Genomic DNA, 20,340 nt, shown 5'->3' with positions numbered 1-20,340 from the left:
CAGGCAAGAACACTGGAGTGGGTTGCCATTTCCTTCTCCAATGCATGAAAGTGAAAAGTGAAAGTGAAGTCACTCAGTCGTGTCCAGCTCTTCGTGAGCCCATGGACTGCAGCCTACCAGGCTCCTCTGTCCATGGGATTTTCCAGGCAAGAGTACTGGTGTGGGGTGCCATTGCCTTCTCCGAAGACCCAGTGCAGCCAAATAAATAAACATTTAAAGAAAGAAGGTGTGCACGTGATGCCATAGGAACCGCATGAGGAAGCACCAGGGTCAGTTACAGGTAGAGAGAGGGAGCGATTGTGAGCTGGAGCCTTGATTGTGGTTTCCCCATAAAAGAATGAGTTAGGCAAGGTAAGCAGGTGTAGGATTGACTAGTCTGAATAACTTCAGAGGGCTCTGGGGTGTGGGCGCTGTCTGTCCCTACTTGTCTGGTATCTGAAGCAATTTTCCAGGTAAGTGATGATGGCGGCTTGGACCAGGGTGGAGGTAGGGAGCTGCATATTAGAACTGATTTCATGGTAGAACCAGCAGGATTTACTAATATAGATTCCAGTGGTGAGACAGAGACTAATGGTCCATGTACACAGTATTTTACTGAAAAGTACACTGCGGGTAGGGCTTCCCAGGTGGTGCTAGTGGTAAAGAATCCACCTGCCAATGCAGGAGATGCAAGAGATGTGGGCTCAGACCCTGGGTTGGGAAGATCCTCTGGAAGAGGAAATGGCAACCCACTCCAGTATTCTTGCCTGGAGAATCCCGTGGACAGAGGAGCCGGGTAGGGTACGGTCCATGGGCCTGTAAAGAGTTGAACACAACTGACTAAGTGAGCACATCCAGGGGTTATGTGCTTCATACCGCTTACTGAGTGGCTAGAATGATTTATTTACTAAATGGGATCATGTCAGTAAGTTATATGTACATATATACTTTTAGTGATATATATTTATAAATATATAAAGAGATATATCTATGTATACCATATAGTTATTTTATGATATGTATCAATAGTAAAGCAGAATATAGTCATATTGTTTTATGTGAAGTATATATATGTAATTCTGAGTCTTTTTTCAATTTATAAAATAAGGGCATGTTTCATCATATACAAATTTTTATATAAAGTGTATGCACATTGAAATTTAATAAAATAGATCATAATTTGAATGTATTATAAGAGTTCTTTGAAGGATCTCCATATTTACTTTTTTTAATTCAATAGTAATTTATTTTCTTTAATAATTTTTATTGGAGTACAGTTGCTTTACAGTGTTGTTGCTACTGTACAGCAAAGTGAATCAGTTATACAATACATATATCCCCTCATTTTTGGATTTCCTTCCCATTTGGGTCACCACAGAGCACTGAGAAGAGTTCCCTGTGCTATACAGCAGGTTATCTATTTATACATAGTATTGATGTGTATTTCTGTTAATGAGAGTGAATCCATTGGACTTAACATTGTTTGCTATGTAATAAAACTGAATTTTTCTGATTCTATAGGTGAATTTTAAAAATCTCGATCTATATTTCATAAAGAATTAGGGTTTCTTGGTGAACATTATTTAATTGGTTTTCCATTCACTGCTGATCGAATGGTCCTGCCAGCATAGAGTCTGCACATGGCTTCTTGGCACTTCAAGATGCTGCACGCAAGTGCCCCAGGCATCAACAGTGTGGCGGAAATACCCTTTTCCTCATCTGTGTTTGTAAGACAGTCTCTTTCACGGCAGAAGAACTATTTCAGGGAGATGATTCATGTCACATTTTGGCCTCATTACAGTTTTGAGTTGTAAATGGAGCTGATTTGCTTAGAGGTGTAAACATAAATTTTATCTTCATATGCTTATGGGAATACCTGAATCGGAAAAAGTACTTGCTATTCTTGAGTTCTGTTTTAGGCTATAAACAGAGAGGTTAACAAGATATTTATCAAAATTCTAATTTTATTTTATGAAAAGCATATTTCCAAAAGAATGCCAATTACTTTCCTCTGTGCCTCCACACTCCATTTCCAAACACAGATGGAGGAGTCTAAGAGCCTAATGTCTTATTGTTACAAACAGATGATGCCGTAAGGTACATAAACACTGTGCTTTTCTCTTTTGAAATGGTGAGAAAAGTGTGAGCAGGTGTTAAATTACCATCTGTAGCTATGAGTGACAGGAAGTATAAGATTATTCAATGCTTATTTAGGTGCAGCTGATAAAGTCAGGGTTTTGATTAGTTCAAATTTGCTTTCTGGTAAATAGGGACTATTTAAAGGATATGACAAATCACTTATTTATTCTTTGGTGAAAATGCATGATAGCAATAGAAAGGAGAAGCATGTGTCACCTGAGTTTGTGATCGTGCCTTATGCACAGGAGTATCTTAAAAGTGTTTATTGATTTGTCCCCAGATAACTCAGTTTCAACAGGGTAAACACATCTTTGGAGTGTGGCTAGATTTTTCTGTGACTTTCAAGGAATTTCATATTCTATCTCAAAATTTGAAAACTGGCAATATATTATTTATTTATCTTTGAAAATTTATGTACTGATGTATTGGCTGCAGAGAGAGGCATGTGAAATCTTAGTTCTCCAACCAGGGATCAAACTCACAGCACCTGCATTGAGTCTTAACCAATGGACTGCCAGGAAAGTCTGCAGTGATATATTATTTTTTTTAAAATTTCAATAACAGCAGTGCGAACAATATAAAGACTTGACAATGTATTTGTTTTTGTTATTATTATTTTGCTATTAGCCCATTTTGGTGACCACATGTTTTTGGACGGAGCGACGTTTCTGATCTACTGACAGTAACCCCCTCTCCCCCTTTAGGTGTGCTTTAAAGTTTTTTCTAATTCAACTGTGGGTTAGTGCTTTCTGACCTCACTCATGCCGTTTAAGGAGATTTTATTAACCTTTAGGTAAGATTCCTCAATTAACAATGAACCGAATGCATGGTGAGGCGTTCTCTGATTCTAAAGTGGTGACTTGAAAACATTAGTGGTTTGAGGGTGCTTGATTAAGCAGCTTTACCAGTTCAACTGAATCCAACTTCATGGCACGATTGGTCTTCAGTTCCCTAGCCCATTAGAATATTCTAGCTGGGATGAGTGACATTCCTTTTTTTCCTCTTTTCTTGAGGCTTACTCTGATAGCCTGTCTTGGCTATCCAGTAAACTACCTCAATAACTAGCCCAGGTCTGTACTTTCAGAAGCAACCAAAGAAGTTCTGATGTACTAAGAGGACGACAGGCAACAGTTCAATAAAGGACATAGTTTAAAGCCCAGGTTTCAACACTGACTCTCTAAAGTTCTCTGTTTTTGGAAATTGTTAACTGGATTTAACTGTGATGTAAGCATGGTATGACTGAAATTAGACAACTACTGAAAGAGATAGCATGAGGTTATATTTCACATTTCCTTTTCTGTCTTCCCAGCCATCATGTATGTCATGGGAGCACTCGGTCCTGCAGTGGGATATTTACTAGGTGGACTTCTTATTGGTTTTTATGTTGATCCCAGAAATCCTATTCACCTTAACCAGGATGATCCTCGTTTCATTGGAAACTGGTAAGAATTGTTTACTGCATCTTTCATTTGGTATTATGATAATTAGAGTCATAGTCCCCTTGTAGTTAAAATAAGAATTTCCCGAAGAGGAAGAAGAAAAATAGCTCAATGTCACCTAGAAGGTGGTGGTAAGCAGGATAATAATCTCCAAAGATATCTTTGTCCTAATTCCCAGATTTATGAATTTACCTTTACATGGCAAAGGGGACTTTTGCTGATGGAAGTTTAGGAACTTCAGATGAGGAGATTATCTGGGATGACCCAAGTGGGTCCAGTATAATCACAAGGGTCTTTATAAGGGAAAGAGAGAGGCAGGAGGGACAGAGTAAGAGAAGGAGTTGTGATGATTGAAGCAGAGGTTGGAGTGATGTGCTTTGACAATGGAGCAGGGGACCACAAGCCAAGGAATGCAGGTAGATTGCGGAAGTTTGGAAGAGCAAGAAAGTAGGTTCCTCCGCAGAATCTCCAGAAGGAATTCAGCCATGCCCATCTTTTATTGACACTCTTGCCCTCCAGGGGTTACAGCTTCCCAGGTGGTACTAGTGGTAAATAACCCACCTGCCAATGCAGGAGACATAAGAGACGCGGTTCTATCCTGACTCCAGAGCTCTCAGATGATGTATTTGTGTTGTCTTAAGCCACGCAGTGTGTGGGGATTTGTTATCACAGCAATAGGAAACCAACACAGAGGAGCTGTGATCAACAGCTTAATCCACATTCTTTAGGATGAGATGGCTGTTTTCTTCATAGCAGAGGGAAGGAAAAGGGGAATGTGGCCTTGTTGGGTCTTCCCTGTGTACTTGAATTAGAACTTGCATTGTCTTTTCTGTGCCTTATAAAAAAATATTTCCCCCCCACTTATTGTATTTGTGTTTTGCTTTGTCCTCATCCACTGCCCAGAACTCTGTTTCCATTGTTCCACTCTTAGTGAGTCTTTTCGCTAAGAAATAGTTCATTTCCGTGGATGTGCTGAAGATTAATTTCTCCCTTGCACGCCTTTTTTGTTTAAATTAATTTTATTGGCATAGAGTCGCTTTGCAATGTTGTGTTAGTTTCTACTGTACAGCACAGTGAGTCAGCCACACATGTACATATACCCCCTCCCTTTTGGTCGCTTGATAGCCGTTGATTGTCTTGCTAAATACGTAAGCTTTGGATTTTATTTTTATATATTTTTTTAAAGTTGATATGTTGTGTTTTCATTTTTATCCAGTTCAAGATTATTATATTTTTTTTTTCTTTTTGGCCACTCGACAAGTAGAGATTGAACTCATGCCTCCTTAGTGGACACACGGAGTCTTAACCACTGGACCACCAGAGAAGTCCCTAAGTTTAGAGTTTAAAAAAAGAACTCCAACTTTGGATGATAGGTTACTTATTCATATATATCCAAGGGCTGCATTTGAATTCTTCCCAGTTCTGAACTTGAACATGATATTTCTTCACAATTGCAAGCATTCAAAGTATTGGCATCCCAAATTTATTTAACATGGATTGGTACTGGGTACACATTGATAAGATATTTTCATTTTAGAATAGAGAATTTCATTATTAGAAACTAGTATTGAGTAATTACTTCCTAAAGAGTTTCTTAGACTACTTGTGTTCTCTCTGTGTTTCATTTTATAATGAAATTCTTACAATAATAACTTCATAAGTTGAGCTATGTGGGAATAATGTTTAACACTATTTTCTAAGCAGTTAATAAATATTAATTAAATTATAGAACACTTGTTATTTTCATAAGTAAATAGTCTTTGAAGGTGGAAGTGTTAAGATATATAATAGATGAGTCTGTCCTGGTAGAATTTTCAAATCGTACGAAAGGGAGTTCCCTTGTCAGCAGGAGGGGAATAACACAGGAATTTTATGTTCTTGGTCAACAGTAAAATTTTTGATCTCAATTACTATTTTCTTTGCAGTTCTGAAATAATTCAGAGTAAGAATTTTTAAAAAATTCTCAGAAAATTAGGCTATTAAAATGTATCTGTGACCATCCCATGTATAATCTGTGCTCTGTAAAGATGTCATGAGAAGAGCATGGCAAAAGGGAACAGCTGGAGGGAGAGAGGACAAAGAGGGCCAGATCACGGGCAGAGAGAAGGCAAGGAAGCAGGTGCTTTAGGATTATAAGTGCTTTATGCTGTTTTTGCTAAGTTTTCCAATGGGCATCAACCCAGTTGGTAGCAAAGTGAAGCAACTAAGTGTAGACCCTTGGGTTTAAATCCCGGTCTGCCACCTAATAACTGTGTGACCTTAGGGAAGTTACTTAACTCCTCTGAGCCCCAAGTTTTTTTTTTTCTTTAAACCACAAAATGGAAATAGTTGCAGTATCTACTTCATGGAGTTGTTGTGAGGAATAAATGAGTCTATGTATGTGGAGCTCTAAGTGGTTCTCCCTACATAATGTGTGTTAGCTGTTATTCAGTCTTTTGACTTTAATCTGTGCTCAAGTAGTTTTATTCATTTTAATGACTTAAAATTAGTTCTACAAATGTTAAAAGTTGTCCATATAGAAATGTATACTAGAGTTTTCTTTAAAAATGAATTTTGTCTGTTGAGCAGCTCTGTTTTTAACAGACTTCTAACCTTGAACAGAGACAGAGTTATTTGATACAACATTAGTTTTTATGATGCCCGATGACAATGGCTTCCCAGGCGATGCTGGTAAAGTTCCTGTCTGCCAAGGCAGGAGACGCAAGAGACACAGGTTCGATCCCTGGGTTGGGAAGATCCCCTGAAGAAGGAAATGGCAACCTACTCCAGTGTTCTTGCCTGGGAAAACCCATGGACAGACGAGCCTGGAGGGTTACAGTTCATGGGGAGGTGAAAGAGTCCGATACGACTTAGCGACTAACAACAGCGCAATAATGATGATAGGTTTTTCAGTAAACATATGCTGGACGAGAGAAGGAAGGAGTAAGCGAATAATGCTAATATTAGTTGGGTGCTCACTATGTGTCAAACATTACATTAAAACCTTTACTAACATTTTCACTGAAGCATTATAACAACCACATGTCATCACTAAGAATTTGCCCATTTTGCAGGCGAGGAAATTGATGGTTGGCAATTTGATCATCGTGCCTAAAGTCTGAGAGTCAGTGAGAGATGGATAAGAAACTGAGTCCAGGGTGGAGGTTTTAGTCAGTGTACTTAACTGTCCTCCCTTCATGAAGAGTCTCTGGGTAATGACTCATGAAAGGGGTCCTGGCTTTTCCATTTTAGCTCTTACTGATGCATCTGTTTCTGACATATAATGCACACTTCCTTACCTTACCCAGCTTTTCTCGGAGTCCTCTTTGGCACCAACTATCATATGTTCATTTCGATGTTACTGGAGACCAGTTTGCTCTGCTTAGAAATGTCCCTAAACCTTTTTTTATTATTTTTGTTCAATTACTGCAATTCTTCCCCTTCTTCTGTTATTTATTCTCCCTTCGGAGTCCTCTGAGTATCTTTAATGTTTGCATGTAATTTTAAGTCAGTGGCTTTGGCTGGAGGTGGGGCCCTAAGTACAGATGTAAATAAAAAATAGTACTAGCTACCATGAAATTATTGTTGTTTGTTGTGGGGGGCAGGCTGTGGGACTCAGTGGTCCAGGATTTGCCTACCAATGTAGGAGATGCAAGAGATGCAGGTTTGATCTCTGGGTTGGGAAGATCCCCTGGAGAATGAAATGGCTATCTGCTCCAGTATTCTTGCCTGGAGAATCCCATGGATAGAGAAGCGGGGCAGGTTATAGTCCATGGGGTTGTAGAGAGTAGGACGCGACTGAGCAGTAGCATACTTTGTCTTCTTAATTTTGATTGTTTCCCCCAAAGTTATTATTTCCTCCCTTTCAGATGAGAAAGCCTGTTCAGAGAAGCAAACTAATTTCTCCAGAATCTTAGGGCTAGTAAGTGGTGAAGACTGGATAAACCCTGGGTCTTCCTGAAGCTATAGCTCAAGAATGGCCCCTCACACTCTGCTGCTTGGCCTCTTCTGGAGATAGTGTGAGAGGTCCAGGGAGCTAAGGAGTTCAGGGGACTTGAATGCAGAGTTTGCAGAAAGAAATTCAAGGAAGTTGAAGGCAGGGCTGGATTAGGAAAGACCTTGTAGGCAGCCAAGTACAAAAAGGGCCAGGTATTTTCATAGCTATGTTCCCTGCAGATAGATGACTCTCTTTTTTAAAAAAACGACCCTCATTCAGTTTATTTATTTAGGAAATGTTTTGAGTACCTAACCTGTGTTAGGCCCTGGGTTCATGATTATATTTGACTCATTGAGATTGCTGGAAGCCTGCTTTGAGACGTCTTCTCAAAATGAAATCCTTTTCTGATTGTTTTAATATCTTAATTGGATACAACATTAAGTGTCTTTGAAAATAGCACACTGGATTTTTAATGACTGGTTCTAGGAATGATTCTCTCAGCTAAGCTATGACCTTTAGCAGCTGATAACAGCATTTTAATAGAAACACTTGCTTTTCTAATTAATTAGAAAAAATTTTAATTAATTTTTTTGGCTGCACCTAGTAGCACACGGCATCTTAGTTCCCTGACCGGGGATCGAACTCATGACCCCTGTTGTGGAAGAGCAGAGTCTTAACCACTGCACCACCAGAGAAGTCCTGAAACATTTACTTTTTACAAATGAGTTTTTGCTTTGCAGTTGATCTATAAGCTGACTGGGTTGTATTCCACATGAAGGCTTAGAATGCTGGTTGCATTCTGATAACAGCTGATGGAACATGTTGATACAGAGGCTAGAATCTGAGTGTTTATGAACTTGGAAGTTTTGAGGACAGAGTTTGAAGTTGAGGAATCCTAGTTGGACAATTTGTGACCCTATTAGGCAAGACCAGGGACCTCTATTTGTTAAGAAAAGATTAAAAGGAGACTGAAAAATTGCCCTTGGGGAATTATGCAGGCAAGAAGCCCCCAAGCCTTAATACATGCTCGAAACAGGACTAGAATTTGAGGTCTATTCTGTATTTGCTTCCTAGTCTCGGCAGCATGGCAACTTCAGATGAGTTTAAAGACAGAATCTTGATTCTATGGAAACTCAAGTTTCACTTCTCCTGGGAAGCTTTCTGACACATTGATTTCCTTTCTGAATTTTTATAGCATTCAAGATCTTCCCAGCGCAGGGATCAAATCTGGGTCTCCTGCATTGCAGGCGGATTCTTTACTGTCTGAGCCACCAGGGAAGCCCTTCTATACCAAGTGATCTAACAATTATGTACATTCTTGCATTGTGGGGGATTGTTAGGAATTGTTTCTTATATCTTTAGCTCTTTACAAACAAGTTGTAAGTTCTTGAATGCGAAGATAGAGTGTATATCTTTGTCTCTCTTTTTTTTTTCCCTGGCCACATGATGAGTCTAGTGGCATGTGGGATCTTATCCCTGAGCAGGGATTGAGCTGGGAGCACAGAGTCTTAACCACTGGATCTCTGGGGAAGGCCCCAGGTGTAAATGCCTTTATCCCTACTTATTCTTGGTTAAGTTTTGGGAAGCCCAGCTAAGAAGGGTTAATACATTTTTAAGTGCTCGCAGAAAAATATTTGAATGCCATCAGCAATTTGAAAAACATTTCACACCAGGTATTTGTTTTTTTTTCTTTAAAAAAGTGTCTATATGGGTCCATAAAACATGATATAGACTCTATATTATTTTTCTATTAAATTTATGGGATATTGACTCAATTCTAACACACACACACATGCACACACACATTCACACGCACACGCACGCGCACACACACACACACACACACACCCTGTGCGTGCTCAGTTGTGTCCAATTCTTTTTGACTTTATGGACTGTAGCCCATCAGGCTCCTCTGTCCATGGGATTTTCCAGGCAAGAGTACTGGAGTGGGTTGCCATTGTCTCCTCCAGGGGAATCTTCATGACCTAAGGATTGAACCTGTGTCTCCTGCATTGGCAGGAGAATTCTTTATCACAGTGCCACCTGGGAAGCCCTTATGGGCCATTGATTTATTATAAAATGCGCATTGTAGTAGGACTAACAATGTTCATTAGCAGAACTGACACATGTGTGCTCAAAAATACTTGACTGAAATTCTAGTCAGGCTGGTGATTCTAATAATTATATATGATTACTGAGTACAGTTCTCATTTATACCACAGAAAGGGAGGATTCTTGTATTTTCTTAGGTTGTCTAACTTCTTAGTGCCGTACACCTGATGAAGGTAAAACGTGTTCTCTGGAGAAATTTGTCATCCCACATTTCTACTTTGCTAACTTGTTCTCACTCGTAATATAAAAGCCATAAATGCTGTTCACATCTCCCAATTTTTTAGGTGGAGTGGATTCCTCCTTTGTGCCATTGCAATGTTTCTTGTGATATTCCCAATGTTTACTTTTCCAAAAAAGCTTCCGCCTCGACACAAGAAAAAGAGAAAGAAAAAATATTCCACGGATGCTTCTGGTGATGATGACGTTATGAAGGAGAAACCAGACAGTTGTGAACAAGTGGACAAAAAAGTTTCTCCTATAGGATTTGGGAAGGATGTCAGAGGTAAAGTATACCTTTTGAATAAGTACATGCATGGTGCTTCGTATCAGTGCTACTCAAAGTGTGGTCCCCGGCCCCTGCTGTCTAATGGCAGTTCCTGGTCTGTGACAGGATAAGGGCTGAAGTTGAGAGTCAGTGTTGAAAACTGAAAAAAAAAAATTTCAGTGGGATAATTTTGTCTATCGACTCTAATAACAGTAATAAACTGGGCTCACATTTTGTATGTTTTACAAAATTGATTTTCTAATGATTCATCTTTCTTATAACTTGTAAAAGTATCAGTAACAGTAGACTGGATATAATCTAAAAATGGTCCTTCCTCACAGATAGTTTGAGAAGCACTGATTGAAATTCTAAAGGTGAAGACTTCATATTAGAATGAGAGATGTCTGATTTTTAAAATAATCGTTGCCTCATACAATGGATAGTTTGTCTCCAGGAACCATGGGTTTGGTAGTGTGTCCTGATCCTTATAGAAATACAAAACTCACCCTTAGGAAGGGATCTCATTCAGCAGTGACTCGGTCAAAGCTTCTAAGTGACCATGGAGAAGGACACCCAGGGCATGGGTCTCAAAACCAAGCAGAAAAACATCCAGAGAGTTTTCAGTGATGTGTACAGGTCTGTGTTTTCATTTTATTTCTCTTAAAAACAATCACTTTATTAAATCCAGATTAGGCAATCTCAAATCTAAACAACTTAATCTTTACCAGGCCATTTTTGTTCCATAGTCAATACCTTTCTTGAGTGACAATAAATCCCTTTAATCCAGGAAACCCATAATGCCACATTCCCATTAGTTCCTGCCTATTTCCTGAATTCTCTGAATTAAAGTTTTAAAATTAGGAAGCATAATATAAATCAAGTGGTTACATCAGTTAAGGTTGTTTTAGGTAAAATTCACTGAGGCCCATTCTCATCTCGTTTCGACCACGTGCATAGTAAAGTCAAAGAGGATCCTTTCAGGCCTAGAGGGAAGTTACTAATATATTATGGAACTGTGCCTGCAGCCTAATAGATTGGATTATTTTTAAAGACTCTATTTTGTTCAAAGCAGTGTAGAGACTGACATTTCATTGGAAATGCTTCTTCCCAGTTAAGTTTTAGATTTACCTTCCCCGTTCCCTCCCCATTATTTTGGGACAATGTTTACTTTTGGAACTGCCAAAATTACCTCCTCTGCTCTCATAACATAAAAGATTCTCTGGGTGGTAGTGAAGTAGAGCCTGAGCTCTTATTGCATGGACCACTTCACCATTTTTCATGGACATATGATGAACCATAATAAGGGAGTGATTTAAAAAAAAAATAACTCAATTGAGAACAAAGTTGATGTTAGAGAATTTACAACATAGAAATAGACTAAGGGTCTTAATTTAAGGAGAATATAAAGTTGATGCCAGAGGAGAAATAAAGGCTAGAGCTGAAGTTGTCTATTTTATGGCTTAGAGGTAGATGGCTAGAATGTGAAATATATGCTGTGTTGGATAGCAGAGAAAAGGGAGAGAGAAGACTGGTATGAAACACCAATAGCAGAGGCAACTGTTGATGGGAATGGAGTTCTTTGGAGGAGGCTGGGTGGACAGTGCTTTCATGAGCCAGCTGTCCTCCGGGTGCTTCCCATTTTCAAGGTGAGGACTGCCATGGCCAGGACCTTCTGAAGGTCTGTGCGTCTTCTTGGCCTGAAAGTCTTCTCTTAGGCTGGGAGACTGCTTGGCTCCTGCTTGAGGCAGGCTTCAGGTGCCAAGGAATTAACACTCTGGCCTCCCACCCCTAAAAGCAGTCTTAACCAGTGGCTGGTTGGCATCCCAGCTCTGTCCCCTCATGGTGAGACAATCCGTTGTAAGCTGCCCTTTCTTCCTCTTCCTGTGCATCACATCTATACTCCCCATCCAGTGCTTCTCAAACCCCCCAAATAAATGACTTGGACTTGGATCCTTGACTCAGAACCTGCTTCTGGGGCAAAGCTCACGTTGGCAGGCAGATTCACAAGTGATAAAAGCTGTCATGGGATTTTAAAATTATTTTTCAGAATTGAATCTATCTACTATTATGTTAAATGTCTTCTTGTACTCCTAGGGAGTGTTCTCCATCTTTTCTGTATTCAATTTAGTGGTTCAAGGTATTTTCTTTTAGAGGAAACATTAAGAAGAGTCTTTTGACAGTGATGGGTAGTTGGTTTATAAACTCCATTTTTATTCTGATTTTCTTGTAGATGTTTCTGATAAATTTCCAACTTTTTTACTCTATGCCTTAATTGTGATGAGTGATCTTTGGCAGCGAACCTTCCTGGTTAGGACATGGAGCTGGTTTATTTTACTTACTTCTACTTGCACTGGACTCTCTAAATGTATCTAGACTGGCACTTCCAGAAACATGTTCTCCTGTTAGAAAGGAATCCTGTTTAAATGGGATTATAAAGTGACAATGTTCTGCTAAAAATTCTTCAAGTGATGTTGATGATATTGGAATAATGTTCAAATACAGTATTTAAAATTATATATATCTTTTTCACATTTTATTTCTAATACCTATCACCTATAGGAAATGACAGTCTAATATTTCATCTGATTTTCAAAAGACTCAATTACATCTCTGAGAATCATTCTACTACAGACAAAATTTGTATTACAAAGCTGAGATACACTAGGTCTGTTTTTTTTTTAATTTTAAATATCTATTTAATACACACTTTGCAGTTTTACACTTGACCAACTGACATATAAAAATTATAACACAAATTTTTCCATGTATAACTTCTTTTTTTCAGGATTTTTTTTTTTCTTACTCATGTCTGTTACTATTTAGGTCTTGAATGAAAGATTGATTGCTGAGATTCCATTTTGAGTTAAACCGCAGTGTGATTCCCAGATCTTCTTTTTTCTTGTCCTGTTTTTTGGAGTAAGGCTCCTTTTATCCTTTATATTTGAAATTCATACATCAATATTAGCTTCTTCAAAGAGAAGGTATAAAGAGTGGCCAAGTTGGTATTTTTTGGTTCCTAAAATCAAAAATGATTTAGACCATAGAGGATAGTGCTCTTTGAAAAGCTTTATTGCAGAGAATGCAAGAAGAGAATGCACTTCGCTTTCCACCCACTGCCTCCACATTTTAATGATAGACATGGGGAAAATCTGACTCAGTGTTTCTAGGTTCTTATTATAAATTATGCAGGAATAAAACTGTTTTAAAACCACCACAAAGGAGAAAGTAAGAGTTTTTAGTGGATCTGCAGCGCCTTCCCATAAAGAGATGAGCACTGATGACTTCGACATAGTACCATAAAAATAAACAGTTAAAATATTTAAGTGGATCAATTTTTCTGAGGCTTGGGGTCTGGTATTTTAAAAGCCTTCCAAATTTAACTGGTTATCTTCTTCTTATTAAGCAGAAAATGTTTGGTGGCAGTTAATCATAAGAAAATTTTTATTTTTGTGTTCACTTTTAACTTCTAAGCTTAATTGCTTAGCATTATTACATAGCATAAAGCATGACAGACTTATGTGGCTTCCCTGGTGGCTCAGACAGTAAAGAATCTGCCTGCCAATGCAGGAGATGTGGGTTTGATCCCTGAGTTGGGAAGATCCCCTGGAGAAGCGACATACCAGTAATCTTGTCTGAAGAATTCCATGGACAGAGGAACCTGGTGGACTACAGTCCATGGGGTCACAAAGAGTCAGACACGACTGAGTGACTGACACTTTCACTTTTCACTTTCACATGACAGACTTGCTCTGCTAGAATTTTGTTTGTTTTGGAATAAAATATATTTATAATCCTAACTAAGTCAAATGGTTACTCTGAGGTGATGCATTGATTCGAAGAGGCCACTGACCCTCTTGTGCTATTGGTGGGAATGTAAATTGATACAGCCACTATAGAAGACAGTATGGAGCTTCCTTAAAAACCTAGGAATAAAGCTACCATATGACCCAGCAATCCCACTACTAGGCTTATACCCTGAGGAAACCAAAATTGAAAAAGACACATGTACCCCAATATTCATTGCAGCACTATGTACAATAGCTAGGTCATGGAAGCAACCTAGATGTCCATCAACAGATGAATGGATAGAGAAGCTGTAGTATATATACACAATGGGATATTACTCAGCCATAAAAGGAACACATTTGAATCAGTTCTAATGAGGTGGATGAACCTAGAGCCAAAGTGAAGTCCAAAAGAGAAAAAAATAACATATATTTATGCATATATGTGGAATCTAGAAAGATGGTACTGATGAATCTATTTGCAGGGCAGTAATGGAGAAGGCAATGGCACCCCACTCCAGTACTCTTGCCTGGAAAATCCCATGGACAGAAGAGCCTGGTTGGCTGCAGTCTATGGGGTCACTCAGAGTCGGACATGACTGAGCGACTTCATTTTCACTTTTCACTTTCATGCATTGGAGCAGGAAATGGCAACCCATTCCAGTGTTGTTGCCTGGAGAATCCCAGGGAGAGGGGAGCCTGGTGGGCTTCCGTCTATGGGGTCGCACAGAGTCAGACACGACTGAAGCGACTTAGCAGCAATGGAGATGCAGACATAGAGAATGGACTTGTGAACACAGTGGGGGAAGGAGAGGGAGGGATGAATGGAGAGAGTAGCATAGAAAGTATACCTTACTGCATGTTAAATAGCTAGCCAATAGGAATTTACTGTATGACTCAGGGAACTCAAACTGGGGCTCTGGAACAACCTAGAAGGGTGGGAGGTGGGAGGGACGTTCAAGAGGGTGGGGACATATGTGTACCTGTGACTGGTTCATGTTGATGTATGGCAGAAACCAATGCAATATTGTAAAGCAATTATCCTTCAACTAAAATAAAATTTAAAAAACAGAGGCCATTGGAAGTCAAAGAATTTTGATCACTAGAAGGTTATGTTGTCATCATTTAATTCAGTGACTGCTTATTCTGTAAAAGCTGCTGCACTCCAAGCTATGGCAGATTAGAAGATGAGTCAGCCATGATTTTCCCTCATAGAGCTTGTAGTCCACTGAGGGAGACAGGATGAGTACAGATGGAAATATACTAATGACCAAAAGAGAAGATAGACACCATGGTGTGAAGGTCACAGACAGGCGAGGGAATGTCTAGTTGAGGGACCAGGGAAAGTTTCATGGAGAAGGTGGGATTTATCTTTCCTGGAAAACTGGGAGGATGTCAGTAGGTGGATGTGGGATGGTGGGAGTGTTCCAGGAAGAGACAGTAAAGGCAAGAAGATCAGATGTGTAGATGCATTTGAAAATGCTGAGCAAGTGCATCTTGGTTGGTGTGTTGGCTGTACATGACGGAGCCCTGGGGGATGAAGTTGGGAAGGTCAGTTAGAGCCATCTTGTGTGTAGAGAGCTAAAGTTCTAGCTTTAATGAAACTCATCTCAATTGAGTAGTGGAGAGGTTTGAGCAGCCTTTGGCAGGCCCTCCATTAGGTCCTGTTAAATTAGGGAGAGAAGGGAGTGGAGTGGAAGCGGGGGGACAAGGTAGAAAGCTATGGACAGAGCTCCAGAGAGGTGATGGTGGTTTTGCCTAGTAGAGATGGAAAGGACAGCAGCCTGCTAAACTAAGTTTTTCTTTGTTGGTTTTTGTTTGTTTGTTTGTTTGTTGGCCTCACTGCATGACATGCAGGATCAGGGATTGAACCCATGCCCCCTGCAGTGGAAGCCCAAAGCCCTAACTATTGGACCACCAGGGAATTTCCTCCTTGTCCCCTTTCAGTCGTTTTCAACTCTGTGGTCAAAAGGATCCTGTTAAAATGCCGCTCCTGGGCTCAAAGCTTCTGTGGTTTCCCAGTCTAACCCCTGGTTACCTGCTTGAGGCCATTTCCTTCCTGCAGTTAGATTCTGCTTCAACCATACTGGGCTCATCACTGTTGCTTGAGTATACCAAGCACACGCTCACCTCAGGGCAGTTGTTCTTGCCGTTCCTGTGCTGGGAGTTTTCTCCATGAGGCCCCTCACTTCCTTCAGGGTATTACTCAAACAATCCCTTTCTAATGAAGCCTTACCCAGCCACCCTATTTTAAAATTTCTACCTTTTCCTCCAAAGCTTCTTATCTCTTTCTCTCCTTAATTTTTCTCCTTAGCACTGATCACTTATCTAACATACTCTATGTTTTACTTATTGATCATCTTGGTAAGCTCCACAAAGGCAAGGTTTTCTTTTTTTTTTTTAATTGGTCCATCATGTTCTCTGATGAATTCCCACTGTCTAGTAGATACTCAGTAAATATTTGATGAATAAATTAATGAATGATGAGAATGGAGGGAAGAAGTTGTGTGTATAGGATATGGCAATTGCTATGGGAATTATGGGCTTCCCAGGTGCCGCAGTGGTAAAGAATCCGCCTGCAATGCAGGAGATGCAGGTTCAATCCCTGGCTCGGGAAGATCCCTTGGAGGAGGAAATGGCAACCCATTCTAGTATTCTTGCCTGGGAAATCCCGTGAACAGGGGAGCCTAGCGGGCTACAGTCCATGGGGTTGCAAAGAATCCAACGCACTGAGCACACTTGCACGGACTCATGGAATGATGGGAATGGAGGGATCCAAGATGGTTTCAGGGTTTCAAGCTCAGATGACGGAGAGAGGAGTTAAGGGGCGGAATGAATGAATTCTGAATGTGAGTTGCCCAAGAACGTCCAGAACTGTTGCATGTGTCTCTTTGCTCTGTGGTTTAAACCTATTATAGCATGGGATATGTTAGAGGCAATACTAGACTCAAAGAGGGATCACCAGAAGCCACGTGCCTGGGCCAAGCTATCTTAGCCTCTTGTATTTTGCCTTAGCTTTTTTGCTGACTTTAACTTTATTTTTAGGTTTGCAGCTCTTATTAAAAGCTGTTACCTGAATTCCCTGTATTTGCCATAGGAGCAAATGCCAGAGTGCTTTATACAAAACTCTATTTCTTGAGAACAGAGGTTCTCAAACTTAGTCTACCTAGGAAGCATCATGAGGGCTTCATAGAGCTCAGGGTGCTAGACCGAGGTGTGACCTGAGAATGTGACCTGAGAATCTGCATTTTGACAAGTTTCCAGGTGATGCTGTTGCAGATGGTCCAGGGACCACGCTGTGAGAATCTAGTGCTTTAGAACATGGAGCAAAGCTTTGTTTCTTAGGAGAAAATTAGGATGTTTCTGCTAACGATGATCATACAACTTTCTGCTTTTGTGGCCAGGAAACCAAGGGTCAAATTTGAAGCCCAGAAAGAATCTTTTCGCTGGCTTTGATGTGCTGTTCTGTTTATATCTTCTTTATTTCTTTTTTTCAAGGAAATATGATGCATTTCTTTTTCTTTTTTTATTGAAGTGTAGGGCTTCTCTGGTAGCTCAGCTGGCAAAGAATCTACCTGCAATGCAGGAGACCCCAGTTCAATGCCTGGGTCGAGAAGATCCTCTGGAGAAGGGATAGGTTACCCATTCTAGTATTCATGGATTTCCCTGATGGCTCAGATGGTAAAGAATCCACCTGCAGTTCGGAAGACTTGGGTTCGATCCCTGGGTTAGGAAGATCCCCTGGAGGAGGGCATGGCGACCCACCCCATTATTCTTGCCTGGAGAATCCCCATGGGCAGAGGAGCCTGGCAGGCTACAGTTCATGGGGTCACAGAGTCACATGACTGAGTGACTAAACACAGCATTGCTCAGAACTTCCCTGATGGGTCAGAGGGTAAAAATCCCCCTGTATTGTAGGAGACACAGGAGGTGTGGCTTCAATTCCTGGGTCGGGAAGATCCCCTGGAGGAGGGCATGGCAACCCACTCTGTATTGTTGCCTAAAAAATCCTGTGGACAGAGGAGCCTGACAGTCTATAGTCCAAAGAGTCACAAAAAGTCAGACAAAACTGAGCACACATAGTTAATTTACAATATTGATTGAGTTTTGGATGTGGAACATAGTGATATAGCATTTTTATGCTTTATACTTCATTTAAAGTTATTAGAAAACAATAGCTATATTCCCTGTGCTGTATAATATATGCTTGTGGCTTGTTTATTTTATACATGTGTGTGCGTAGTTGCTTAGTTTTGTCTAACTCTTTGTGACCCCATGGACTGTAGCCTGCCAGGCTTCTCTCCGTCCATGGGGATTCTCCAGGCAAGAATACTGGAGTGGGTTGCCATGCCCTCCTTCAGGGGATCTTCCCCACCCAGGGATGGAACCCATGTCTCCTGCTTTGCAGGCTGATTCTTTACCGCTGAGCCACCAAGGAAGCCCATGTTATACACAGTAGTTGTATTTCTTAATCCCTTACCTCTATCTTGCCCCCACCCCTTTCCTCTTCTCACTGGTAACCCATGGTTTGTTTATGTGAATCTGTTTCTGGTTTGCTATATGCATTTGTTTTACTTTTTAGATTACACATATAAGTGTTTACAGAGTGTTTGTCTGTGTTTGTCTAACATTTCACTAAGCATAATACTCTCTAGGTCCATCATGTTGCCGATGGCAGAATCCGATTCTTTTTCATGCTTTGTAGGGTTCCATTGTAAACATATGCCACATCTTCTTTATCCATTCATTTCATCTTCTCTAGAATTCTTTGTTTAACTTCTCTTTTACATTTATTTTGTTGTACCTTCAGCTTAGGAGGCAAAAGGTAAATGGTAACAGCCATGGCAAAGAATTCCCCAAAAAGAGCACACTTAAAATACTCAGTGCAAATTAACTGTGGAACTGTAACCAAAAGTGGGATCTGTCTGCTTGCCACTCAAAGATCAGTTTGGTGATCTTAAAGAGGCCAGTTTGGTGAAAAGGAAAGTTTGCTTTATTTTGGATGCTGGCAACTGGGAAGAAGGCCGGACGCTTGTCCAAATTCGACTCCTCCACCCTGACAGTCAGGGGGCAAAAGCTTTTATAGGCGGAGGGAGGGGGCTACCTGTAGAAAAGCACAGTCAGCTCTAACACTCATCTTGAAATTGGTCATCAGTGGTCTGATCAGCGTCATCTTGGTTGTAAGGAACAGTGAATCTTCGGTTCTAGGGTTGGTTGGTTTCTATTTCCTTGAGCCCAGTTCTTGGAATTAGGGCAGTTAATGTCATGGCTGAAGTTTGGTCATCATGCAGTTTACTTCTTAGACCTGGTGGGGGTTTCAGTATCTATAAGACAGTTCACAGGATAAGGCTCAGAATATTATCCCTAGCCCTTGAGAAGGAACTAAAGATCCTTGACTATGCTTATGACTACATTATTAGTATTTGCTTTCCTTTGACTGTTTTCCTTTGTTTCTGCATTTTCTCACTTCTCCAATTAAACTTATTCTTTGGCTAAAGTTTTTTCACAGACAAAAGGCAGGCAGAGGACATGGGAGGGGGCCAGAAGGACCGTAGGGTCCTGCTCTATTTCAGGACTAATGTTCATCAGAGTAGTGTCTACTTTGAAATATATATATAAATACTCATTAGATTTAAGCAAGCAGGATTGTACTATGGCTAGTAATCACTTATAATGTATTTTGGATCCGGGTGGCTGCTGTTTCTATTCACAGTCAGCAGGTAAGCGGTTCAGGAGCTCAATGTGCTCTCATACTGGAGCACGTTTGCTTGATGGTCAAAAACTGACAAACCTGGGCTTTCCTGGTGGCTCAGTGGTAAAGAATCCACCTGCCAGTGCAGGAGACATGGGGCCAAGAAGATCCCACATACCAAAGAGCAACTAAGCCCGTGCACAACTACTGAGCCTGTTCTCTAGAGCCTATGCTCGGAAACAAGAGAAGTCATCGTGATGGGAAGCCCCCACACCGCAACTAGAGAGTAGTTCCCACTCCCCACAACTAGAGAAAAGCTGGTGCAGCAACAAACACTCAGCACAGCCAAAATATTAATAAATAATTAAAAAAAAAACCAGTTAAGATGGTAAATTAAAAAAAAAAAGAAATCTATCACTACCTGCTGCTCATTATACCATGCACTGTGAGGCATTGGAGAACAGTAGGTGTGGTGTCTGAAGCAAAGTTACAGGGCTCAAAATAGCCTGGAGTTAAAACTCCCCTCCAGGGCCTCCCCACCATTCTATGCAAAACAAAGAACTCTCTCACCAAAAAAATGGACACTAGGTTGGTTATGCTCAGCTCCCAGCTGGTCCAGCCTCTGGCCAATCTCCAAAATTCCTTGCCCCAGCCATTTAAGAGATAACTACTCTGAACAACCCTGGAGAAGAACAGGCCCCCTTAAGACAGTAGCTTTCCACATACCTGCCTAAATATACTTAGTCTTTTCTTGGGTAAGGGCAGCAGCTCACTAATCTGACTGCTGCCCCTTC

General features: G+C 40.5%; 1 protein-coding gene across 3 annotated transcripts in view; it reads left to right on the top strand.

Moving 5' to 3' along the window:
* Positions 1–20,340, top strand: part of SLCO5A1 (solute carrier organic anion transporter family member 5A1) — a 215,610-nt gene that overhangs the window by 124,978 nt on the left and 70,292 nt on the right. For all 3 annotated transcript variants that reach the window (XM_055546211.1, XM_055546213.1, XM_055546210.1), the window contains exons 3-4: positions 3,428–3,560; positions 9,870–10,087. In XM_055546211.1, coding sequence (XP_055402186.1) covers positions 3,428–3,560; positions 9,870–10,087 — 351 coding nt within the window. The remainder of the gene's footprint in view (positions 1–3,427; positions 3,561–9,869; positions 10,088–20,340) is intronic.

The sequence above is a fragment of the Bubalus kerabau genome, chromosome 14 (assembly GCF_029407905.1).
Source record: "Bubalus kerabau isolate K-KA32 ecotype Philippines breed swamp buffalo chromosome 14, PCC_UOA_SB_1v2, whole genome shotgun sequence".
NCBI lineage: Eukaryota > Metazoa > Chordata > Mammalia > Artiodactyla > Bovidae > Bubalus > Bubalus kerabau.
Note: the sequence above shows the minus strand (reverse complement) of the source record. Positions and strands in the feature narration are given on the sequence as shown.